Raw genomic sequence first — 26,897 nt, forward strand, 5'->3', positions numbered from 1 at the left:
TTTTATCTAGGTTTTCATTTTTTAAATACTTAAAGCTTATGAAATGGCAAATCTGACTTTCAAAACTGACTTCTTAAGAGATCTTTGATAACTGTTCAGGTATGTTATGTAATATTAAGAGTTCTGAAGAAAAGATTATGAGCAAAACCAAATTGCAAGATGTCTTTCAGATAGGTTAAAAGTTCCTCTAGTAATACAAATGTTAATTTTTATTACTAGATTGTATTGTAATGCTAATAAGCATGCTCATTAAAATTGTGCCTAAAAAACTCCAAAATTCATGCATCAGATGCTGTTTTAGATTAAAAACCCCACACTTTTCTAAGAATACCTACAAGGACCAATTGATTTTATGGCATACTGCGTCAGACATTATCCAACTCTTGGCCACTTCCTGATTTCCTTTAGCACACAGTGGATTTCACTAAGGAAATGGTTTAAGCAAACCTACAGCAACAAGAGATTAAAGCCTGAAGTACTTCTCTTGAATAATCCAGTGTCTTGAATTTGAAAACAGAAAATATAAAGCAAAAGGAAAGCTAAACATTTTTGGCTTAAGAAAAAGACAGAGAGTAACAAAATTCTGAATTCTACTATATGCTGTAGAAGACTAAAACTGACATATGAGGCATTATTAGATTGGCTGAGGGTTGTTTGTTTTTGAGATATTTATGTTTTCTCAAAAAGTTAGTTTCTGTTCAATTAGGGAGTGCACGCAACATTAAAGAGGCTCAACTGGATGATCAACACAGTCTCTTCTGACCTGTTTTGGGAGCCTATTATGAAGATAGACACAATGAAAGAGTTAATCCTAATTACATGCTTTCTGACAAAAAAAAAAAAAAAAGACATGCAGGAAAATGATGCAGAACCATAATTTAAAAGAACTTCCCTCCTTTATCTGACTTTGAGAACTTTATGGTGAGGAGGAGAAAGTACTCTTTCCTGGTACTAACAACTAGCAATGAGGACATAATCTTGCCCTTGCAGATTTCATACAGAATAAAATCCAGTCTTTGGTACACATGTGTGTGAAGTTCAACTCAAACATACACCTAAAGATTTTATATACCAAGGATTATATGACACTATACTAAATAAAAATAAAGTGAATCGCAAATAAAAGATATGTTTTCAGAATTTAAGATCAAAGTAAACTACTGGTAAATGATGCCCTAAGTAGCCTGATAGTATTTCCATCCTAGCTTTTATATAGTTACTGATGACTGGCATTTCCAATTTGACCAAAAAAACCCCAAAACACACAAAAAAAAAATCCCATCAAACAAACCATTGGAACCTTTAATTCAATTAAAGAAAATTCAATACCTTCTACAATTCTATCATCAATATCTTGGCCAGAACCATAGGATTCTGTTAAATACCTGTAAAGTAAGATAGAAATATCAGTATCTTTCATGGATCAGGTTGCCCCAATTCAATAGGATTTAGCATTTACTAAATACTTACTATTTACTAAAGGGAAAGCATATTGATTACAAGTTCCAAATACCTACATTTTTTAAAATAAATGCATTTTGACTTTTCTTTTCTGTTAAAACAAAAATATTCTTGCAGACTGCAGATTTTTTTCAATACTTCACGACATGTTAGAAACTTCTTCTAGACTTGCATATGGAAATCAAACTTTTACACAAACATAATGAAACTATTACTTTACTATCTGTATTTACCAATAACTTTAGTAAACGCATAAGGTTTCATATGTATTTCCAGAATTAAAGACTGTTTCCATGCATACAGCTTCTGTGGTCAGAACTATTAGTGTTGTTAAAAATCCCAGATGGAGATGGTGAGATGGGAAACTGCAGGTGTATAATCAAGGTAAGATTCAATTTAGCAACTGAAGAAAGCATTTGAAAATAATTCCACAACGTAATTGCTCCAAAGCTGTAGCTTGCTTCCCCCCACCCTGCGCACAGGGCATGCTTTCTGGAAATTCACAAATAAATCTGGGTCGAGTTAAAAACAGTTCTCAAAAATGAGGCCTTCCAAAAAAAATTTAGGAGTACTAACAGAGCTGTATTAGTACCTTTTGCTTTCTGATCACACAAGGGAAAAACCGTCCTGCTTTTAAAACTCAATGATGTTTTGTACACGGACTCCACGGGAGCGGGTGGTGGGGAGAAGCAGCAGCAATATTTGCCTGCTGTGTAATCAGAACTTCTTTTGCTGGGAAGCAGAATAATAACCTCCTTTGCAAGCATTCCTCAGGAGATGTTCTCCCAGTTCCTGCCGTCTCTTTTTTACTCTTAGTAGGATCTAAGTGAGGATGTTCCCTGTAAAAATCGTTACCAGCACCTTGCAGTAATTCTTAAAGCTCTGTTAAAGGTTGCACAAGGGCAGAGAAGAGCAGTACGAAGGACAGAGAGCCGTGACAATTATTCATGGGATGTGGAAGATAACACCGCTACTGTACATACATACTAGAGAATACATGATGTCAGGGAAGAGGGAATTACAGATTTATACTGGGGAAACAAGGACAAGGTGGGGAAGGGAGTGTATCACACTGCCTGCACTGTGCTTCCCTGGATCATCAGGACAACTACGATATAGGTGAATTTAATGGAGCAGTGCTTTCCAGCTACAGTGTTCCAGAGTGACATAAAGCAGTTAAAGTATAAAGCAAATATGGTCAAAAACATTAAAATCACGTAAGAGAAAGCAAGGCTGATATACGTCAGCAACACAGCCACCACGTAGTTTAATATGCTTGATTTACTATTCGTCATACATGAACATCAATAAATAAATAAATCCCATTATTCAATCTTATTCAGTAAATTAGGGTAAAGTATAATAAGGAATCTCTCCAGTAATCTCAAAATCAAGAGTTAAAAACCCTGGATGCTTAAGCAAACTAAAGAAGCAAAGACAGGGAAAACACAGAAATGCACATTTATGGCAAAACCAACAGTCTTGCAAGATACAGTTAAAATGCAGAGTTATGTTTTTATCTACCACAATACCAGATGTGCAATACCAAAATGACTGCATCATAAACCATAACTACTACATGATGTCACTACAACAAAGTTAAGGTTTCTGTGAATATATAGCCATTTCCATATTTTATTGTGTCAGCATTTAAGTTTAACCCTATGAATTTCTTGTATTAGAGTGTACGTAGAAGTATCTTATTGAACGGTGGCTTAAACCGACTGATTACAATTTCCCTCTGTCTGTATGTCAACCAAATGCATCAACAAAGGAAATTCAATGAATAACTTTGATCCAAAAGCACAAACCTCAAAACAAATTTAGTGTTTTCTGTCTTGCCAGCTCCTGATTCTCCAGAGACTATGATGGACTGACTCATTTTGAGCACTTTCATGTCACGGAATGCTTTATCAGCTTAAAAAGAAGAACACGTTAAACATGACAAAAATTAATATTCAGGAGAGTTACGAGCATAAAGTTAAGCTACAATACAAAAACTAAAATGTAACATTTTCAGGAATAAAAGAAGTAAATCTTTACAATTGAGTGCATCACAACTTACTGAAGTCTGTTTCCCTTTCAATTATATTATAGTTGCTCACCCTCAAACACTGACATTTAAGAGCTTAAAGTCTTTGAAAACAAAGACCTACTCAACTCTATCCAGGACAAAATAAAACCCACCACCTAGAACTAAATCTCTTGAATTAAATGCAGTTACAAAATTGTAACCAATCTTACTTTAAACGTGCCCTTTTTTACAGGCAAACTTTCCGTTGCACTTTGTAACAAGTAACATCTGAGACAAGGAAACTTGGAAAAAGGTGAGTAGTTTTCTTGTTATGCAACAGGTACTAAAACCTCAGCTTTTTGTACTTTTGATTACAAAATGAAATGCAACACAACGAGAAGGTTTTTAACAAGTCAAATGTTGATTTGTAGCTTCCAAATTATTTTTTCTTAAAGTGACTGAAACCAGGTTTATCCTGTTAATAACCTTTAAATGCATTTTCTGCCTATAATACAAGCATATAAAAAGAAACAGTGCATGTGCTCTGGCAACATAATAAAAGGCAAAGGAAATCACTACACTGAAGGACAGTGCCAATCATAATTATGTCATTCTTCACTTCTAAAATCTGAATATTTTTTTTAATGGTTGTGAATTATATTTAAATTGCTTAGACATAAAACACTGGAGGTAGAGAATAACAACAAGGCTGCCAGCGTTGCTAATTTACAAGTTCTTCAAACTCCATATTAAGGGTGAGAAGATTTGCAATCTTAGCAATCAGTGTTCTTATTTTGTAACAGGTTAAAGTAAATTAATTGCTGTTACAGGTGGCAATCTAGGGGATAACTGCAAAGTATTTAATGTTTGTTTTGTAAAAGACAAATACATGCTCAATACATACCAATAGCAAAAACATGTGGTGGCAACGTTCCAAGTGATCTACCCTGGTACTTTTTAATAGTATCTGAAGAATAAAACTTAGGTATATCAAAATACGGATTCACTGCAATAAGAATGTTGGCTACATACGTCTGTGAAGAAAACAATTAACAGCAAACTATTAGCTAGCATCTAACCAAACGGTTAACAGCAATTTTCTATTATTATTGAAGACTATAGCCTAAGCATAACAATTACATTTACAATTCTCTCCAGCTAACGCAGATAAAAAAAGGGATATATTTTCAGAGTTCCTCTAATTATCTTCTCTGGACTTCTCTGAAAAATCACGTCTCAGGAGAATTTCCTAACCATTGAGCTGTGGAACATGTCCTGAATTTGACCTTTCTCCCAATCTCCTTTTAAATTATTTCCTATTGTCCGAGTGATTGGATCAAGGATAAGACACCACAACCTCCTCCGCAAAACTGAATAAACTAAGCTTCTGGCTAGCATAACACACTCTGCTCCACTGAGGAGGATAATTTTTCAATATCTAATGGAAGCAACTCAGCAGGAAGGACTGACGGGATCCTGTCTGGGAACACGCTCAAGGCAGGCAATAAAAGCATTCAGCCGAAAGAAATTAGCTACGGCTGCTTCCACGGTGAGAAATACAGAATGCAAATGTTCTCTCACAGAGAAGGAATTTGAGAATAACCTCAAACCAAGACTGCTTTTTACCTTTCCACAGGAAAAGGAAGACTGAAGATAAGGGTTTTTTTAGGGTTTCTGAAAAAAACTTTCATAGCTTGGTTATAATGGCTGGATTCCATGCAAGAAGAAAAGACGTCTGAATCACAGAAAAAAGCAGATTTGCAGGAAAAGGTCTGAAGAAAGTCAGATAAAACTTCAGCTTGAATAACTTATTTGGTTTGTTGCTACTGAGGATATCCCCTAAGATAACTGAAATTTAGACACTATCGTTATATGTTGATATAAGGCTGGATCACACAGAATATATGAATTTTCTTAGATGCTTCTATTTTCAGCAGTTATTTCACTGAAGGAAAACATTTCTTCAAAAGCTGCAAGTACTAACACTAGTTTTCCCTTTAGTAACAAGGGCTTGTTACTAAATTACATTTGTTAATTACAAATCAACATTGTAAAAAAATTGCAAATGTTAATGAGCATTAAACAAAAAGCAAAAAAAAAATATTGATTCAAACTGTATCTTAAAATTACAAAGGAAAAGTAGTTAAAAATATAAATTGAACCTTTTTTTTTTTCCTCCAGAAAATACATCCGCTCAGGACAATCTACTAGTAGTATTTGTTTACAATGAAGAAAGGCTTTATGAATCTAAATACTATCCTACCTCATAACCAGTTCAGTTTTAGAACTTTACTTCCTTGGGGGTTTTATTGTTTGTTTTTATAATTCTTATTTTTCCAGAACAGTGTTCAAATGGCCATTTTTTATTTATTTATTTTAAAGCTGGTGCTTGATCTTGAGCCATAAAGAATTTATAGCTATGCAAAGTTAACTGCAACAAAGGAAAACAACTATACTTTCTTTTTGTATTTATATACAGTGGTTTTAACTCCAATTCACTTTAGAACAGTATGGTAACACAAAAGTTGATTATTTTAACACAGACACTTAGAAAATATGTAGAAGTACTTTGTATCATCACCAGCTTTCTATTAGAAGAAAAAATGAGAAAGAAAGAAAACTCTTATCTTTCTTCTATTTCACAGCTGTCAGTGTCCGGGCAGATGGCAAGGACAAAATGTAATTTAGTCAGAATTCATTAAGTACAATTAGGCAATTTGATAGCAATATAAAAGATTAAGATGGACATCTGAGCTAGGAGGTGTCAAAGACGGCACCTGTTTGCTTCGTTCAAAAATAATGAAGAAAGAAAACTATCTTTGTTAACAGCCACTCTACTGCCGAAGTAAGTTACCTGTTGGAACAGACCTTTATGATACAACGCTGTGCTATGGTTGCACACGAACAGTCATGTAGAGAAAAATCTATTGCTCTGCCTGATAAAAATTAGCTAACATTAATGTGATTAATGTGATTCAGATCTCAAACAAGGTATAATGTAAAAAAAAAAAAAAAAAAAAAAAAAAAAGAAAGGCCTAAACCTCCTAAACTTCCAGCGTTACCATTTCTGTTTACTTTCTGTTAAACCTCCTAAACTTCCAGCGTTACCATTTCTGTTTACTTTCTGTTATAGGAAAAAACAGAATTGTAAACACTTGTTTTGTTTATTTTTTTAAAGGACATCATTAGACCGGTGGTCATGACATAATACTTACGTAAATTCTGTCCTTACTGTACCGAACTTTGATATTGTGAAGGAGAGTGGCTTCATTTAGATACATAAGGGAACCTGCAAGTAAAAGACAATCATATACCATTAAGGGCTCAGGACTAGCTTCACGTACAGCCAAACCACAAAATTTTAGGATTACTGGGAATTTTACTTCCCCTCTCTTTGGTTATATTTTAGTCCTATCATTTCTTTACACTGTCTTGAGGCAGAACTGCTGATTCAATATATGTTTTAAAAACCGTAGACCTGCTCTTTACTCTACAACTGGAGCTACAGAGAGTTGCTGAACAAGGAACTGGACTGCAGGAGACTTGACACAGGCCCTGCTCAGCGTAGGCTCCCTTTTACCAGCCTTTCAGACAAATATGGTGCGTCTCTCTCCACGCCGTCCCATAAACACAGAAACTGGTGCCTACCAAAATCCCTAATACCAACCTTTTCCTTCCTTCCTTCCAGCTCCCCACTCCAATCTCTGCCACAGTGTCCACAGGGTAATATCATCTAATGGACCTTTAGAATAACTACTGTCTCCTGGTGATTTTTAGATATTAATATTCACTGATTCAATGGGGACATACTGTCCTAGAGGCAGCAGCAAGCATCACTCCAACACCAGGCACCAGTGCAACCTCTTGTGTTTCAATCTGAATTTCATTGCTACTAGGCCTCCTCAAAGAAAATGGTAGGGGGAGGAAAAAAAAATGTTAACAAAACAAAACCTATCTATTTTTTTTTCTTAGCTTGTTAATATAAAATAACCAAACCAACTCTACTGAAACGTTACAAGGCAGCGGCTCAAGGCAGCGAGCGGGTACGCACATAAAGCTTCAGACCATACAGGTTCGCATTCTGGCAAAGCTGGTTCTTGTTTTCAGCTACAAAGCATTGGAAAATTTTGGTAGCATTAATTACAGAGGTCATTACCAGTTCCCATTGTAACAATATTAAAAACATTATCCCTAAACCAACTAAGGGCACTACTCATTACACAGCTTCTGTTTTCAAAATATGCTCAATCCTCTTTTTTTCACTGCTTAATATTCAAGTGCACAACACTGTTTTGTCTAGTTACAACTGACTGACTACCATACTGGTAAACCTTACAGTATTAGCGTCACGTAAGAAGTTGTATACATCTGACTACTGTTGATGGAGTAAGCACCGTGCCTGTAATTGTAACCGCTATCCTGCTCTTCATGCAAGGGCCACAGACACACGTCTCGTCTGTAATGACCAACAAAGTTATTTCTCAAGTTGGACCGAGTTGGACCAATGCCCTTTCTCGAGGTCTCCAGCAGGGGAAAATGTATTCCAACTTATTTACACAAATGTGCAGGATGGGCTGCCAGTTCTTATGACCTGAAGTCAACCTGCCCGGCCACCTCGCCCTGCAAGGATGCCTGAAGCTCAGTAAGCAGCTCTTAACATCTCCTTCAAGGCTCTTCCTGATGAACCAAAAGATACTGACAAAGGATAATGGGAGCATCTCAAGAGCCTCTGTGTTTTCATCTTCAATCTTTCCCCCTTCCTTCCGCAGAGGGCCGAGGAGTGGCCCTGCCTCACACCCCTGACGCCAGATCGGCCTGAAGCAGAGGCAGGTTCAGCAGCCATTTGCAGCCTCCCTCTGGCTTGCGTAGCTCCACTGAGTAACAGCCCCTTCTTCCCTTACGTGACCAAGTACAGCTTTGCTTCAAACTGTCAGAATCGTTCATGCTTCTCAAAGGACCCTGCAACTTCTGGGTTGTTTAGAAAAAACCCTCTTCCTCCACAAAATCCCTTGCATGCACATCCCTGTGTTGGCAGAGGCACACAAGGCACGCTTTAGCTTTAGGCTAAGCAAAATCTCCCTTTGTATCACAACAGCCTTGGAATGGGGAGTGTGCACGGTACCTTCATGAAGCAGCAGGCTGGTCCCCATCACCGTGGCCTTTCCCTGCCAGCCCAGCAGACCCACACCACCCACGCACCGCGCAGTTGCTGGTAGAGAGGCACCCAAGTGCAGGACTTCTCCTCCTCCTCTCTCCATAGAATCACAGAATCGTCTAGGTTGGAAGGGACCTTTAAGATGATCAAGTCCAACCATTGACCTAACACTGACAAAAACCATCACTAAACCATGTCCCTAAGCATGACTTCTACACATCTTTTAAATACCTCCAGGGATAGCGATTCCACCACTTCCCCAGGCAGCCTGCTCCAATGCTTGATAACCCCTTCGCTGTAGAAATACCCAGTCTAAACCTCCCCTTCTGCAACTTGAGGCCATTTCCTCTTGTCCTATCACTTGTTACTTGGGAGAAGAGACCGACCCCCACCCTGAAAGGAGGTTATACAGAGTGATAAGGTCTCCCCCCTTAGCCTCCTTTTCTCCAGACTAAAAAAACGCAGCTCCCTCAGCTGCTCCTCATAAGACTTGTTTTCCACACCCCTCACCAGCTTTGTTACCCTTCTCTGGACTCGCTCCAGCACCTCAGTGTCTTTCTTGTGGCGAGGGGCCCAAAACTGGACACAGTATTTGAGGCAGGGCCTCATCAGTGCCGAGTACAGGTGGACGATCACTTCCCTAGTCCTGCTGGCCACACTGTTCCTGATACAGGCCAGGATGCTGTTGGCCACCTTGGCTACCTGGGCACACTACTGGCACACTCAGTCCACGTGGCTGAGAACATGGTGTTGGGACCACAAACCTCTTTCCACCTTCACCTTTTTTAACAAAGTCATCCCAAGAGAAAGTCACATTACAAGGAGACAGGCCAGAAACAGAAATTTCTGCTTGCTCTAATGAAAGTTAAAATCTCCTTCTCCCCTTGTGTATGCTTTGGTGGGGGGGCAGGGTGTTAACTTTTGACGTTTGCTAATTTTTTAAGTCATTTGGACACTCAGTATTGAGCTGGGGAACTACTATACAGTAATTGTCTACATACACTTAAAGAACGAATCCTCTCCCTTGACTGTATCTTCATAAGAACGTCACAGGGTTTGCAGTATGTTTTAAAGGAAACAGTCATCAGTTAAGCATCCTAATAAAAACTTGATAATTATCTAAACAACAAAGGACCCCAGATCTCAGTGCATCCCCAGTACTCTCCTAGCAAGTCCCTGTTAAAGCAGTTAAACCTGCAGACTTGGTGCGTAATGGGAGCTTGCATCCCAAGGGAACATTGCTGCCTTCACTCAAGACATGCAAACTAAGGCTTATGTCAGCAACTTCGAAACGCATCTTGTTTAGAATAAATCCTTTAGAAGAGGCATCCATATCCACAGGCAAAGGAAGTCACCGGAGAGAGAGTTCTGAATATTCATGTGGCTCATGCCTAAATATAACCAGTGTATGTATGTACATTTAGTAGTCCATACATTTACTTACACACACACAAAAAGTTCACAGAATTGAAGTCAGGCACTAAAAGCTAGGAAATACCAATATCAAATATACTCACACTGGCTCTCCTGCACACACAATGAAGGAGGGTTTGTATGGAAAATAAATTTATCAAGTAATTACAAGGCTCTGCATTTGTAGAAATGTATTATTTTTTTTCAAGATTCTTATCTGATACACTGCCACCCTTAATTTTTTTTAAAAATTGTTTCACCTCAGAAATAAAAAAAAAAAAAAAAAAAAATCTTTGGCCATAAAAAATACAAATTCTACATACAGTGACAACCCCCCCAACACTGAGTTGGGTTTGAGAGGAGCAGAAGAGGAGTGTGAATCACAAAAAACTTTTATCTCTGTATTGCTTGCAATCTTTACTGAAAATTCACATTTGAGGAAGGGCTAGATTCTCAAAAAGGTGTCTCTTGCAGCTAGTCCATTTGCGATATGAAAGACTAAGGGTGCAGAAAAGCAATACTTCAGCAACTTAATTCCTAGAAGGGAGTTAATCACTAAAGCACAGGTTGGAATAGTAAGTGTATGATTTAACTAGTCTTTCATGATTTTTCAGAACAGCATTATAAGGAGAGACTGAAAGCACTCAGTATTTTATTTTAAGTTTATTCTTAACGATCAAAGATGCTCCACGCAAATTCTCTCTGACAGGAAGGAAAATGAACTTGGGTTACACATCTTGTAAATAAACCTTAACTAGCGAACAAAAAGTGAGAATATGTTAGAAAAATCTCAAAATAATGTTTGATACAGAGAGGATTACTGGAAAAAGCGTTTTTAAGTTTTATATTTTAATCAGTAAGCCAAATAAAACATTTTCTCTGATAGGAAGACTGTTTTAACTTAACTGAATAGTATTTTGCTGGAATCTCAAATTACGTTCATGATCTCACTACAAATTTCAATTCCCTGACTGGGACAGGGAAGTGCCAGGACACCTCAGTAAAATCCCTGTGATAGATACACAGATTAAGTGCATTTCCCTAACAATCATCACGCGCAGAGAATACAGATACTAACTTCACAAAGTTTCAACCCACATAATGATTGCAAAAATATAAGCGACTGGAAACAAGGATACCAGCTTGGTTCCACCCATGATGACACCGCACGACCTAAGTCAGACCATAAGCCTCAGATCTCATCTTCTTGTTCCTTATGGAGCAGCTGTAACAGCTGTACTTCCTGTCACGGGATATAAATACTAACCCCTATTCCAAAACAGGAATTGTGGTTAAATAATCACCTAAACAACTTTCAAAGTCCTAGCCTCTATTTTAAATTATGAACAATAGAAGATACTTTTGCCCACCATTTACAAAGTTATTGGTATTTTCCACCAACCAGTAAACACCATGGGAAATGTTTAAAAAAAAATTGCCTTCATCGGGTTTTGAAGACAGGAGAGTCTCTGTGATTTGCTCACCCAGAGCAACAGCAGCAAGATATTTGTTTAACAGTTCTCTGAAAGCTGATGCTAGCGCTTACTCGTCTTTTTTCTTGGTGCTCTCTCCCCTCTCCCCAGATTTGAATACCGTATTTGTTTCCACACATCTAACTAGAAAATATTTAACAAAATAAAAGCCCTGTGGATCAACACTGAAGTTCATTACACAAGTCCACCTCAAAACTCCATCTCCAGCAGTACTCCTGTATCCAATTCACTATAACCTATTTCCTTTACCAGTGGCCCCAATTTGTCCCGATTCCTGTCTGGTTTTGGGAAGGTTATCTTAAAATTTACGTTCAATTACCTGTACTTCCATAGGAACGCTGTCTGAGAAATGGGTTACATGCAGGAAAATGCTGTACAATACAGCTGCTGATAAAATAACTAATTCTTTTGCTGCACTGTAAAAGAGATAGTTAACCCCCATAATGCTGAACACAGCTGATCCCGGTGCAGTTAGGTGACATCTGATACATATCTGAAACCAGGTAACAGTTGTATGTGGGAATAATGTAACTATGACTTCCTCTAAAGTGTTCAACTGAAAACTAAAAACCACATAAATTATGTTTATAATGGGCTTACTTTAAGCAGTTTAAAGGACTAGTAGAGGTCATACATAAATTCAAGCAAAGAAGCAAAACAAAGACTACAAGGAAGAAACAGGAAGCTTGTAAGGGGCAATATTCTCTTCTATACAGATTTTTTTTTTCAAATGCATAATTTATTTTAAATTTGTAACTTACAATTATCTTCTACATCCTTTTTGCTGTCTTCTTCCGCAGGAAACACTTGATTGATAGCAGCCTGGAAAGTCTGTTAGATGATAAATATTAACATTGTCAGAGTTCCATAAAAATAGAAATATAGTTCAAAGATGCCTGATGTGATGACACAAGTGAGTGCACTGTAACTGTGAATGGTTTAAAATGAAGTTGCCAGCTTGATACTTTGGCATTGGAAATTTTACTGAGTTATCGGGTGCAGATAGGAGCTGCTGCATTTACGTTACTGCACTACATTATAAAAATGCATTCACTGTAATATATATTTTTATTGCCATAATATTTGATGTTAATTTCCAAAACTGCATGTAATATTGTGTAATATAGAAAATAAGGATTAAAAAAAAAAAAGTACTATAAAGGGAACAGCACTGCAAAGGACACACAACTTCCTCAGTTTTGTGACGAAGCACAAAGAATAAAAACCAAATAATTTGTTCAGTCGAAGGACTGTGCTGTCATTATCATACAGTGGTTTTAAACACTCCTACCTAAAGTGTTCCATACATAACATCCCCTGTATCCCCAAATACTGTAGCTTTGGTTGTTGCTTGTTGGGAGTTTTTTCTTCAATAAATCAATACTAAAGTAAAATAAGACCTTCCTTCAACCCTTGTATTCCAGTTATACAGAACAGCTATTTATCAAGTGTTCACATCCAACTGGAAAAATTCGTAACAAAAGCGACTTTGTTTCTTCTTTATTCTCCAGAAATCATAATTTAAGTTGTTGTAAAAAGGAAGGAAAAACATCCTAGCACACACACATTACAGCATCTGCACAAAAATAAGTATTGTAAGAGGTAGGTTCTTAATTATACTTTTTTGTTTACCGTAGTAATAGCTTGTTTGCACTACCTATGAATGAACAAAAACCCTGTTGTACCAATTAAAGACGACAGCCGCCATGCTGCTGCAGGCACAGGCTCCTTTTCCCCGTGGAAATGGAGACAAGAAGTCTAGTCTAATATTTGAAAGGCAACCAACTGGATCTAAAGAATGACCTTAATAAACAAACATGTTTGCTTGTTAAACATTGTATTCAGCAAGACAGTCCCATGAGAAACACCTCACGTGGAAGTTTACGAGAAATACAGCAATTTGCTTGTCTTCACCTCAGTGCAACAGATGCAATACGTGAGCTCTTCTATCCTACATCACCATGAACAGCCACAAATTCCAACTGCCTTTGAAGGGGGAAGGGTTAAAAATGTCTTGAAGCAGAACTAATTGCTGCCAGGCAGAAAACATAAGTCTATGATATCCTTTCCCTACAAAGTTATCATAAAGTATACAATTAGTAGTCATAATAAATTGTATTTTGTCATTCCCTTATCAGGATCTAACGCAGAAAAATATGCACAAGAAGTTTTGCCAAGGGAAACAGAGCTGCTCGATGACACTGGAATGTCTGAACGTCCATCAGGCCACCTTCCTCCAAAATATTCTTTATCAAAGCCTGGCGGAGCTGTGAAGGAGCTGAACGTCTTTACCTACCTCAGAAAGTTGCCAGCTGCTATTCAGAGTTTTAGCAGGGCAGACATTCCTCCCCCTTCTTTCCTCTCTCTCACAATATTGCAGTTAGAACATATTATCCTAATAATTTTCTCCACGAGTTTGTCAACAATAAAGGTGCATCTCATTGGGTAAAGATATATTTGAACACAACAGTCTCCCACGTAAGCAGTTCACTGTGCATGAAACAGTGGAAAAGTTTAAAAAGAGCATGACTGGCTCCCTGAAAATCTAACTTCACTTCTTGTTCTTGTCTACTGATGTGTAACCCATGTTTTAACCACTAAAAGAGACATTATTTTTTTTTCCACAGGAGAGAATGAACACGATATCCAGCTATTCTGTAAGACTCTTAACAGAGCTCTGATACTTTAACATTTCACGGATCTAAACCCAGACATACCAGATCTATCCCAGAAGAGGAAGGAAGAGCTTTTTCAGTGGCCTCACCACTCAGCCTTCTGATCCAAGATAAATTTCAATGAAAAAAATAATGAGAACTCATGCTGTATTATGGCCTCCTCCATTTTTTTTTCACTCCATGTGAATTGTGAATTCATTTCTAGACTATTTCAAAAGCGATAGAACAAATAAGCAGTATGAAGACGAGTTATCTAAAAGCTGATGTTTTTCTGCTCGACTTTTTTAAAATCGGAACATGAAGCCTAGTTTCAACTACATCAACAAAGAATTTCACTCCCCTGTTTAACAGCTGGACTGCTTTATGTAAGGTGATTACTTGTTATGTAGGTTAGCTACTATGTAGTACGTTACCTAGATGTGCAGAGCTCTGAGTATTGCCAATTACTATTAAAATCTAATATATTAAATAGGAAAATGGGCAAGGTAACCCAGGGCTGTCGATAAAAAGTTACCCAAAGAAATTCTTTACTATGTTGTCCCATTTATTTATTTTTTTTAAAACATCTATTGTAAGGAGAAAACACTTTGGACATTTGGTGGAAGACTTTTGCATTAAGGCATGGTTCCGCAATAACTCGTTCTAAGACAATGGTGAGGGTGTTAATTGTATCAGACACTAAAGTCTCAGAAGGCAACACAGGGTTTAAGGGGTTTTGTAGAGTTTTTTTTCCCCTCTTTGTAATGAAGCAGCCCTTGAAATCCAATGGCAATCTTAACTATTCTCCCAGAAACCAGATGAGTGAAAAAAGATATCTTTCCATTCAAGCAGGATCTTCTTTCTACCATGTAATCCAATATGTGTAACCACGTCTCCCTTTATACCTTCCAGATACAGACATGAGACATCCTTACTCTCAGCTGTATTTCACAAACCAACCTAAAGCAGTACAAACAGCGTGTAAGAAAGACAAAAACATGTCTCATTTGCGCAAGCGAGCTGCGCTCGCCGCTAAAAAAACAAAACAAAACAAAAAAAAAACCCAAACTCCAACCCTTAGCTTGAAACACTGAACTTTGGACATTCTGATCCTTACTTTCAAAGTACATTTATTCATTTATACTTAGCCTAGAAAAATACCTTTCTGGTTATTCACAGCATACCAGAGCAGATGCCCCATAAAGCCCCCCATGACCCCTCAGAACTGGCGCAGAGCCATAAGGTGCCTCTCAGTTGACCGCAGGAGGAGCGTCAGCGGGTGCCTGCAGCACCACATGCCTTCCCAGTGACTGCCAAAAACTCCTTACTGCTGATGCTCTAAGGAATGCCTGCACCCCTCAGCGCCATGAGGGTACTGGGATGGTATCTCACGATGCAAATCCCTCCAAGGCATCTCTTCCTAATGGCTTTACTTAGATTTCGGACCTCCAGGAAAAGAGTAAATTCTCTGTTTGGCAATTTCACTGTCATCTGCCCTGTTACAGCATCAAGCAACACAACAAAATAAGATATATGCAACAGGATCTGAGGTTATGATTCCCAGTAAGTTCCGAAAAGTACGCCCCGAGTAGAAGTGTAAATGTAATACTAGTTGAGTTTAACAACTGGCTGCCTTTCTACCTGCCTCCTTCCTTTGTACACCAGCGTGGAACTGCTGGTGGGACATGGGCAAGGGCCGCCAGCCCCACTCCGGTCCAGAGCCCATCCTCAGGGCAGCACTCCAGCCCTAGGTGGGACCATGCTCATTAGCAAACCCCTCTCCGGTTTCTCTGTTTTCTTTCCAGTCGTAGCATTTATCAGCCTTGCAAGCCGATGATCTAGTTTTCGGGAAGTAGCTCCCACCATGTAACACATGCATCCTCTGTTCTGATAACATGCTCCTGCAGCTTGGATTACTCTTCTCTGTACAGCGCAGGCTGGGTGACTCAGGTCTCCACCTCTCTTTAGACACACAGCCTCCGCACAGAAATGTAAATGCTGCTGTTAACTCCGTATGGGCTGCGGCACCCAAAACTGCTATTGCTGGTTTGTAAGTAAATCAGTATGTTGGCCAACTACCTTCACCCAGTCTGGACTGGGTAACCTGGTTTCATAATACAAAGCAATCTATGGTCACGCTGGCCTCAGGTCCTTGTCCTCCTGCCACTGCTTGCTGCCATCCTGAAAACTTTCCACTTCTTCATTTTTCAGGTGGATGCGTTCTCTGACCTCGTTTGCCATGTCAGGCACAGCTCGGTGGGCAGAGCTGAGACGCTGCCATTCTGCAATGCCAGAAGCTAGCTACAGGTGGGGAAGGGAGGGAGGATTTTAAGACATCATCAAACTGGTGCCTTGCAGCATTTATTGCAGTTATTAACTATATTTTTTAATTAACCATTAGGTGGTATAAAAGGCAATCATCAAGCATATGCATACACATTTCCTTTTCAGTCTGTGATCTCTGGTAAGCTACCAGCGCCTACAGAGAATACATATGACATGTTAATGACCCAGATTAAAAAATAATAATAAGTTACACTGCCTGGATATGTTTACAAGATCAGGTTACTGCTCTCCTCCCTGTAATTATCACGGGCAACTCTGGAGCTGCTGGATCACTCCTTCTTACCGAAGAGCACTTTTGAACTATCATTTTAAGTAAACAACGTTGATAATAATGGGTATTAATGCTGACTACTTCAAATTAATGGTCTAAGAGCGCAAGAACAGAGTCGTCTTAAAAAGACAAAAAGCAATGAGAAACATTTCACTATAAAAAGCAATCAATGACACCTTGAAAAGACTGAGAAGGTAATCAAGAAAATGTTTTACTCCATCTCTATTAATATAAAGAAGTTTGATAATTAGAAATATAGAACCATAATCTCTGTGGTATTTAAACTGTGAAGTGCTTGTTCCCTTAGGTGAATGAACATTAGGCCCTTAACTGATCTGCTTAATTCAGGAAAACATCCAACAGCAGGACAACAAACTTTCTAGACAAAAGAGATTGTTTTTAGTGAACCATGCAGCAAAATATTTGTACTCTAGGATATTTTTTTTAAATAAATTTTTTAAAAAATACATTTAAAAAAAAATATATTCCCTGAAAGAAGCGTTATGTTAGAAATAAATACCGCCTCAGGAATCTCCTTATTGCCTGCTTCTGTTTCAATATACAGACTTCTGCTCTTTACCACATCGGAGACATTGGGAATAGAAACAGAAATAGCAGTGGGGGTCAAAATCATTTCAGTCAGTTAAAGACTACTTAGCCATAGCTTTGGAATATTTAATATTCTTGTCTGAACAATTTTGCTCTTCCCCAAACTGAAGAATGCATACTACTGCTACTAAACCTACAGACTTCATCTCTCACACAAAAATCAGACCTTGCACTTACTTTATATTACTAAGGAAAGCAAAATCAACTTCCTCTCCAAGATGCAGAAAAAAGAAAGCTTATAAACATTCCCCCAAAAGGAAGGGCTGCTGCACAACCTTTTGACCTGTAACAAGGCATCCTCCACTATTGTTGGCGTGAAAAAAGAAGTAACAAAAAACATTTTGTCTTTCCATACCAGAAAGGACAAAATTGTTAGAAAGGGCACACATCACATATTCACAAAGACCAAAATCACAACTTCTAAAACCGTGTCTGAGCTTCTATCAGCTAGTAAAAACCAGGATGCTGACCATCTGAATTAGGATAATTGACAGATACAAGGTGCTTCCTACAAAAACTGACATTTAATTACAACATACTGAATCTGAAAGATGTCATGATAAATGAAGCAGTCGGAACACATTAATTATGATGAATTAGGATGTTATTTTAATTATTTTGCCTTTAATTTGATGTAGCAATTCCATAGGACCTTTGTTTGACAGCATGTTACTTCCCAAGGTACTTGAGGTAAGAGGATTCATCTCTCAATCTTCATCAGCCTAACAGTAAAGGTGTATAATCCAAGCCAGAGCCTAGGACACCCCTGTAGGACACTCTCTATGCATTTAAGGGAAAAGAGAGATGCTAATCTCAACAGCAGGCTATTAACCAGTCTCTAATTTAGACAAATAAAGTATACGATACTGAAACAAATGGCTACAGAGATTTAATCCTGCACTCTTTCATAAGGGTCCTGAACCTGGGCCAGGACAAACCCCGGCATCAATACAGGCTGAGGGATGAAGGGATTGAGAGCAGCCCTGAGGAGAAGGACTTGTGGGTACTGGTGGATGAGAATCTCAACGTGAGCAGGCAATGTGCGCTTGCAGTCTAGAAAGCCAATAGTATCCTGGGCTGCATCAAAAGAAGCATGGCCAGCAGGGCGAGGGAGGTGATTCTCCCCCTCTACTCTGCTCTCGTGAGACCCTACTTGGAGTACGGTGTCCTGGAGCCCTCAACACAGGGAAGACATGGACCTGTTGGAGCAGGTCCAGAGGAGGGCCACAGAGATGATCAGAGGGCTGGAGCACCTCTCCTATGAGGACAGGTTGAGAGAGTTGGGGCTGTTCAGCCTGGAGAAGAGAAGGCTCCGGGGAGACCGTAAAGCAGCCTTCCAGTACTTAAAGGGAGGACTACAGGAAACAAACTGGCTAGGGACAAACTTTTTAGCAGGGCCTGTTGCAACAGAACAAGGGGTAATGGCTTTAAACTAGAAGAGGGAAGATTTAGACTAGATATAAGGAAGAAATTTTTTACAATGAAGGTGGTGAAACAGTGGAACAGGTTGCACAGAGAGGCGGTAGAAGTCCCATCCCTGGAAAAGTTCATGGTCAGGTTGGACAGGGCTCTGAGATGTCCCTGCTCATTGCAAGGGTTTTTTGACTAGATGACCTCTAAAGGTCCCTTCCAACCCAAACTATTCTATGATACCATGTACTCAACACACACCAGATAACTGACAGAACACATGCACTTCTAATCAGTGTGATATTTCATTTGCAACGTAAGCTAAAGCTAAACAAAGACCCTTAGCCAAACTGTAGAACAGAAAACTTATTTTACACTCCTTCAGGCTGCGTGTAATCGTAGACATCGGCAAAGATTTAGCCTACAGGTAAAATAGTTTTTATAAGGTTTCTCTCTGTTCCGTCGTTTGAGACACTTACCTTGCCTTTCTGATGCAAAGGTTCAATAGTTAAGTTGTCAGTGCCAATGTCCACAATCATCCCCATCTGAAACCCATCAGTTGGGTGTGGAGCCCAAACGGGCTTCCCGTCCTCCATTGTGGGATCTATCCAGTATTTCCTGTAAGAAAAAAAAAAAATTAAACAAAAAAAAAATTGTATACAAATTTAGTAAGCTATCAGGATTCACTATACAGACTTTAGTTTACTTTACTATGTTTATTCCTACTATTGAAGTGGCCGGCCTGTCAGGACAAGATTCTTCCAGCCTTTCTCCAACCTGCGACACTTGTCTTACAAAGGACACCCTCAGACTTGAGTATGAAGAAGATTCAAAAACAGATCAACTGGGGGGGAGTGGGGTCCCCAGATGGCTCCCTGCAGATCTTTCCCCAATATCCGTAACTCGTGAACCAAAAAGTGGGTCTATCTCAAGATCAAAACAGAAATACAAGACAAATTCAAAGCCAAGACTATACTAGGACCACATATGTACACATCGTGTATACAGACGTATAGAAACACATATATTTTTACGTGCATGCAGTGGGTCGTATGACTAAAGGATACCTGTCTGTACGTGATTTGGTGTGCAAATACTTGAATTTCTGCAGTGGGCACATGTCGAGGCATGTGAGCAGAAATCCAGTTTCTTGTCATTTGAGACGAATGATTGTGCCCATTCTTTTTGCGTGGCCTGGCATATGGCCTTTAAATAACCCACAAATATATTTGGTCCCGATTGATTTATCATACAGCCTCTGAGAGACTGACCTCTCATACTGTAATATTACAACTCAAGGAACATTAACCTTACTTTCTATAAAAATATGATGTGAAAATTATTTCAGAGGACTGTATGATGCACAAGTGAAACAGATGCAAAGGCCAAGACATTCAAACCGTCAGCTCCCGAAGTTATGGAGCTAAATAAGCTCCCAATTAAAAGGAGTATTTGATTGCATGCAATGCTCATTGAACTAACCAGGAAAGCTGCCAGGACTGGCACACTCTGAATGGCTAATGGTGCCATTTTAAATATGCTGAATTAGTTGCCTTTTTTTTTTTAAAAAAACAAAAACCAAAAAACAAACTGCTTTATAATCCTTACCCTAATAAGAATAAGGAGTCCCCACAGCTTGAAAGGCTCACTTCTCCTGGCTGTTTCTTACTCCCCTCCAGAACTCATTCACATACTGAACTGACATGTTTTAGTGATTCCAAAATTTGTAAAAAGTATCTCATATCATCAAGGTGTAACTTGCCCCTCTCAGTATGAAGGAAACAAGCCTGCCAAGCAGCAAAGAAAAGACTGGCAGCAAACTCCAAGAGTCTGTAAGCTAGGAAACATGTCCCACATTTTTCTTTTCCCACATCTGAAGGAAAAAGGAGCTCCGAAATTTCTCACAACCAGGGAAGGCTGCAGGCACTTTTGTCATAAGGAGCAACAAGGAAAAAGCATCATCGGCCCACCAGAAACTTGTACAGCCATGAGCAGGAAAGGACACTCTTATCCCACAGAGGACCTGTCAGGACATGCTGCACATGACCTGCTTTTTGCTGCCTCCAAGGACTTTAGAAAGGTTTGAAGAGAAGGAAAAGGCTTGCTTTGACCGCTTTGAGAATGCTGCTGGTCTTAGTATCTTACTTGTCAAGAAATAAGACAATTTTGATGTTAACTTTCATGTGAAATGATAGAAGACAAAAAGTAATTCTAAAGCAAAGACTCAGAAAGCAATGTCAAATATTTTTTAAATGAAGTAGCGTTCTGAAGAGACCTTGAAAAAACTAGCTATAGAGTCCTTAATTTAGTGCTGATGCCTGGTTTTGTGTTTAAATTTACTCAGATTTTCTTTCCCCATGAATGCAGTTAGGGACGTAGGAAGCTCATGAAGATTATAACAAATAGTTCCAGTATATTCTACTCACGCAATTCACACTATTTAAAACATTATATTTAATACAGGAAAAGTTGTGGTTTATTTTTCTCTCATAAATGGAGCATATTAACTTCTTTTAACTACTCATAGTACGTTTATGTTCTAAAACCTCAAGTATCACATTCACTTCTGTTTACTTCAAAGCTCTTTGCCGCATCCATGAACTCTACAAAACACCATCATCTCCATCATGTGTTGCCAGCACTGTATGACAAATCCTGTAAAACAACATCTGTATTCACTCACAATTGGCTGTTGGCCATTTTTTCTTTACTTTAGGATATTGTAAATCAGACCTAGCATACACCACAGTTTTATGGATTTTTTTTATTTTTTTTTCTTTCTAGCCAGATCTGACCTCTGAGTACAACTGCCATCGCAGGCACAGTTGCTAAACAGCTGAGTTTATTTCTGGATATAACCAGGCCTTCATTTCTTCACAAGCCTATCATTTGCTTTTAAAATGCTAGTTCAAATTAGTACTTAAGTGATACACCACACAACCACTAAAAACAAGGCTCTTTTTTACATCCCAAGTAGCACAGCCAGGGCTCTGGATGTAACCATGTCGCACAAGAAACAAACTCCAAAATTACTGTCAAAATTTCTGCCAAAAGTTAGAATCCAACCTCCCCAATTAGCATCCGGAGGCTTCTGCTTCGCTCACTGAGATGGGTTTTTGCATTCTTGTGTATTCTTAAGCCTACTTCATGCTTTATTAATAAAGTACGATAGAGGAGCGTCACAAGCTAAAAAAATCCTCCTGAAGGACAGAGCGGTGACTGAATTCAGCCACCACCAGGAAATGCATGTTTAAGAAAAATACCTGAGGCTTTGCAAGCGTCTAAGAAGCCACTGGGTGAAAGCATCTAAATGCGAGTGTACTAGCTATTCATGGAACAATTACTTCTAATAAATACAGTCTTCCGCGTGAGAAGTGACACAAACCCAGTTGTAACATTTTGGTTTTGGCACCACTCCATCTCTGTCAGCTGGGACTCTGACAGGCAGCACATTAAAATTGGATACCGAAACCTATCAGGTCATACCTGCTCTATTATCCACCCTTCCATCTGATGTATAGGCTGTCGCCCTTGGGACAGACGCATGAAATCTATTCCCGAACCTGCTCTTGAATAGCCGGTCTCCAGCTCAGTGTATTAAGGGAACAGAAACAAACAAAAAAAAAAAAATCCAAAGTTCAACTACGTGATGTAAGTCACTTAGAAAAAGAAAAGAACACTTTTTTAAACATGAAACTATGCTTTACTGATTAAAACATACAAATCACAGAGTACAAACTGGGAAAAATATAGATTTGGATGCAGAACCTTCAAATTGTATTTTCCCCGCAAAAATAGAGCCCCAGTCTGGTTACAGCCCACTCACTAATAACAAACTTTTTTTTCCCCATGGGCATTCACCTACATCCAACCTTCACGCAGCCAACTCCACTACACTGTTGAAAAAGCACACTGTTTCTGAAAACTATCAAAGCCAAAAGACTCATATCCAGCCTAACAGCGCTAAGGCAACACATTTGAGAGCAACACCAAACACAAGGAGTCACCTGAATGATGCTTCCAAACAAAGGCGGCCAAAATGAGCTATCTTCCACATTTGTATTTGTATATATGTACTCAACGTATATTAAAAGATTAAATTAGTTGATTATAAGTTGCTAGGTCATTTTGGTCTCCACAATTAAGGCTTTTTCCAAGACGAAGGAGAGAATTCACAAAGGTTATGCTTATAACTGGGAAGCCAACCACCCTTTTCTCTTTCTACAGTCAGCAGGAAATGAGACCAGGAACTCCATACTGGAGTCTGTCTCTCTGTTGAGCAGGACAGTAATGAAACAAGCCTTTCTCTGAAGTTGGTAAACTTAACAGCTACTCCTTCAAATGTCACATTTTATATTTTCATAATTGGCAAGCAGTAATAGACCTTGCTTTAATTACCAGTAATAGGATTCAACACATTTATCACTGGCTGAACACTAGTAGCCAGCAGTTCAAACAACTTGCAAGACAAAACTATACTGCACTCCCCAGATTAAAACAGCAAGAAAAACACCTGCCAGGTCTTATTTAACTTCTGCACTATTATTCCCTCTTTTGGAGAATGTTTAATAATATTGTCTCTCACAAAAATTATCTACATAACACATTGAGCATATGAAACAACTAAGAATTGCTCAGTGGGAAGTCATCACATTATCATCCCACTCACGTTTACTGAAATATTATTGATTTTTAAAAGAATGCAATACAACTACATCTTGCTTTTGTAAAGTATTCAAAAGGAAATCAAATACTACCACTTGGTGAAAGAACTCTAGGAAGGCAAAATATAGCAATGCAATTTTAAACTTGTTGCCAGAGCCCAGAGGTAGGTATTTGCATGATCTGATCCTATTTACTATCCTATGAACAGTTTACTGTACCAAGGCACTGTACCGATTGCTGAATTAACTAATTAAAAGAAATGAAAAATTAAACTTCATTAAATAACTGACAATATCTCATTAGGTTGGCTACATCTACAGGAAATAAAATAGTTAGAATAGGTATAGTATCAAATTATCACAGTAAAAGTAGAATTACTTATTATTTTATTTTCATTTTTTTATATTAAAAAAACCGTACTGTGTTTAAGAGATGCTCAAAATTCTGCAGGGTACACAGAGCACATGAGAATTCTTCGGGAAAGGTCCTGTGAACATACGGGACAGGCCAGATAGAGGAAAACACTGATAGATAGTGGTAGCTTACTGTCAGTCAAGTTATTCTTCCAACCCTAGTCCATTGTTTAACTGAAACTTCCACAAATCAAAGCTTAGGCAGCATTCAGCACTCTACTGCAGCTGATATACTATTTCCAAGGAACTGCAGATATAGCACACACTTGGGTTTTTTTGAGCTAAATACAATTAGTCATATCTGCATACTGATATGATACTGAAAATCAACCCCCCTTAAATTTTTATTCCTTATTTACTTTTTCAATTTACTATAAAATTTCCCTGCACTAACACACCCTAGTTTAGCCATACCAACCTGCAGTTTTTTCATACCTACTTAAGATAACATCAGCAAGGTAACTGTATCAAGCGGAGACTTCTGCCAACCCAGAAAAGGAGAAAATGGGCTAGAATGCAGCACAGTACAAAGGTATCTTCAAAAACAATTTGCCTCGAAAATGGTAATGCTGACTTATTAATCACCAATACATTTTGCAGATGCACGCAAGTAAAACAAAGAGTAATAGTTCACACATCTGAGAATTACTAGATACTAGACTAGAACGTCTTTTAAAGCTACACGATCTGACTGCTGAACACAATTTGAGCACAACAGCTGATGAAATTATTCTCATGGCATGCTCATTTTCTTGCATGTATCGACATGTTTTCAATACTGAGCAGCTAGAAACTGATTTTTGTATTTGCATTCACTTTGTATTTAGCAGTCACCTAGGAAATACCTACTCTGTGTGTACTACTCAAAACATTTAAATAACAAAAAAAATACAAGCCAATCCCTCATGCTTAAAGCAGAAGAGAAATCTAGTTTTATTTTCTCCACATTAAATGTAGCAATTCCCAATTACGAAAAAAACTGTTACGGAGCTTGGTAAAGCAAGCCTGCAACGCTCCGTATCATTTCTCAAACACCTTCTCCTGGAACATCCATGCTCAGAAGAACAAATTTTAAGGAGCAGAAGAAGGGGTGTGGTAGGAAAAGGATTAGCAAGAGACCTGTACAGCTTGCTGTAAACCATCTCACCTTCCTGTATCTTAATTTCTGCTTGAGCCAATTCACCCCAGCTATGCTCCTGGCTTTGCTCCCTGCTCCTGCCTCTTCCCCTCCTGGCCACCTTGAGAAATACTGATCCAGGGCAGGAGATGGTCTGAGTAAGAACAAGTCCTCTGAAAAAACACACAATTACTTTGCAAATATTTGAATGGCTGTCGCATCCAAATAAGTTCCTAAAAAACTCAGTTTTAACTCAATTAATGGTACGAAGTTTCCTTCACAGGAACTGAATGTTTCATGTTTATCACTATTCTGAAAATAAGGTGTCACACGCATTGAGCTGTGGGCAGGAACTCTTCCAGTTTTGAAAAATATTTGTTTCATGCTTTTTAAAATCAATTATTACTTTTGTTATGTATATGCACCTTTCACAGAACAAAAATGTAGCCCACTTAAAAAGGACGAGATTATTAAAAAAGTTCCTATCGAAGCTTTTGTAAGAAGCTTATCTAACGTAATTCATACTTTAACTGACAGACTTCTTAACAGGCTGAGTTTCTTTCCGCTGTGTTGACTAAGTGCCAAGAGCCTCAGTACTGCCTACGAAACAAAAACAGATACTTCCTGACCAAGAAAATCTGCCATTGAAGGTTCCAGCGAAGCTCCCAGAAAGCCAAAGGAAGGAGGGTTTGGGCAATCACAACAAACACGCCAACTCTGGGTACGGCGGCAGAAGCGAGTCCGTAAGAGGGTCTGGAGACAAAAAAGGACCACTCATTGCACACCAGCAGAGGAGAGACAACAGACGCTGCAAATCCCCACTCTCACAAACTGTGTTGTGTGAGAAGATGATAAGGAATGGAGAAGTCGGAAGGTCAAAAGAGACTTAGCAAAAGAAGATGGCAACGCACATTTTATTTTACATTACCCAACAGACTGATACTGGCTCATGTTAAATCCTGAGGTAATCATGACTGTGTTTGCACCTGATGGGATGTACTTCCATGAAGAATGACAAAGGCATATATGAAGGGAAAAAAGAAAAGCTAATTTCTATAAACCCAAAAGGATAAATTGAAGGGAAGAAGCAGCTTCCATCTGTCATCAATACCAACAGATTTAGCTCTCAGCAAGCTGTAATATGGAAATATGCGCTTAGACCTTCAAGAGCAAAAGCACTCATCTTGTATAAAGCTTTGTTTGTCAAGCCTAAAAAAAAAAAAAAAAAAAAAGAGTAGTTCTAGCTTCAAGAATTTCAAATCTACTAAAAGGCAACATCTCACTTTTACTAAGCCTAACCAAAACCACCAGCTGCAAAAACCTCAGCGGAAAGTTTTCCCATCTGCCAACAATGGGGCTGCGGGAGACACTGCTTTGGGAAAGCTGACCAGTGAACTCTGCCGACCACAGCTTACTGTTTTTTTTGGAAATGCACCCCTCACCAGAACCCGGGAGCACCAAAGATCTTTGCGGCACCTGATGTCACCGCGTCCCCCATGTGAGACCATGCCCACCGTTGCTCCCCATGGCCAGTACTGGCTGGATCTGTTGAGACATGGCTTAAGCAGTAGCATCCTATGGCAGTAACAGTTCAAAATGAGACCAAAACAAATATTAATAATAAAAAAACTAAATACCATGAAAGCTAGCCTGAAACTGCTCTTATTGCAACTAAGTAGTGCTCTTATTGCAATGTAGTTCTAGTTCGTTTCTTAATAAAATTCTAGCTAGTCATAAAATTCTGTCAAACTTTAGTACCAATTCTTTTTAGATAGTATTTGTCCAACTGCAACTGCTGTTATACAAGACCAAGATGAATTCTGTACAACTCTAAGCTTGTAAAATTCTAACCACAGAGGTTGTGGTCTTTCAACTA

The 26,897-nt window shown here is 38.7% G+C and overlaps 1 protein-coding gene across 4 annotated transcripts in view; it reads right to left on the reverse strand.

The window, feature by feature from the left end:
• MYO6 (myosin VI) overlaps window positions 1-26,897 on the reverse strand; it is a 116,004-nt gene that overhangs the window by 64,780 nt on the left and 24,327 nt on the right. For all 4 annotated transcript variants that reach the window (XM_063330142.1, XM_063330141.1, XM_063330140.1 and 1 more), the window contains exons 2-7: window positions 19,306-19,444; window positions 12,298-12,367; window positions 6,691-6,764; window positions 4,380-4,509; window positions 3,273-3,378; window positions 1,330-1,385 (exon numbers count right to left, since the gene is read on the reverse strand). In XM_063330142.1, the coding sequence (XP_063186212.1) occupies window positions 1,330-1,385; window positions 3,273-3,378; window positions 4,380-4,509; window positions 6,691-6,764; window positions 12,298-12,367; window positions 19,306-19,422 (553 nt within the window). In that variant the 5' untranslated portion in view covers window positions 19,423-19,444. The remainder of the gene's footprint in view (window positions 1-1,329; window positions 1,386-3,272; window positions 3,379-4,379; window positions 4,510-6,690; window positions 6,765-12,297; window positions 12,368-19,305; window positions 19,445-26,897) is intronic.

The sequence above is a fragment of the Chroicocephalus ridibundus genome, chromosome 3 (genome assembly GCF_963924245.1).
Source record: "Chroicocephalus ridibundus chromosome 3, bChrRid1.1, whole genome shotgun sequence".
NCBI lineage: Eukaryota > Metazoa > Chordata > Aves > Charadriiformes > Laridae > Chroicocephalus > Chroicocephalus ridibundus.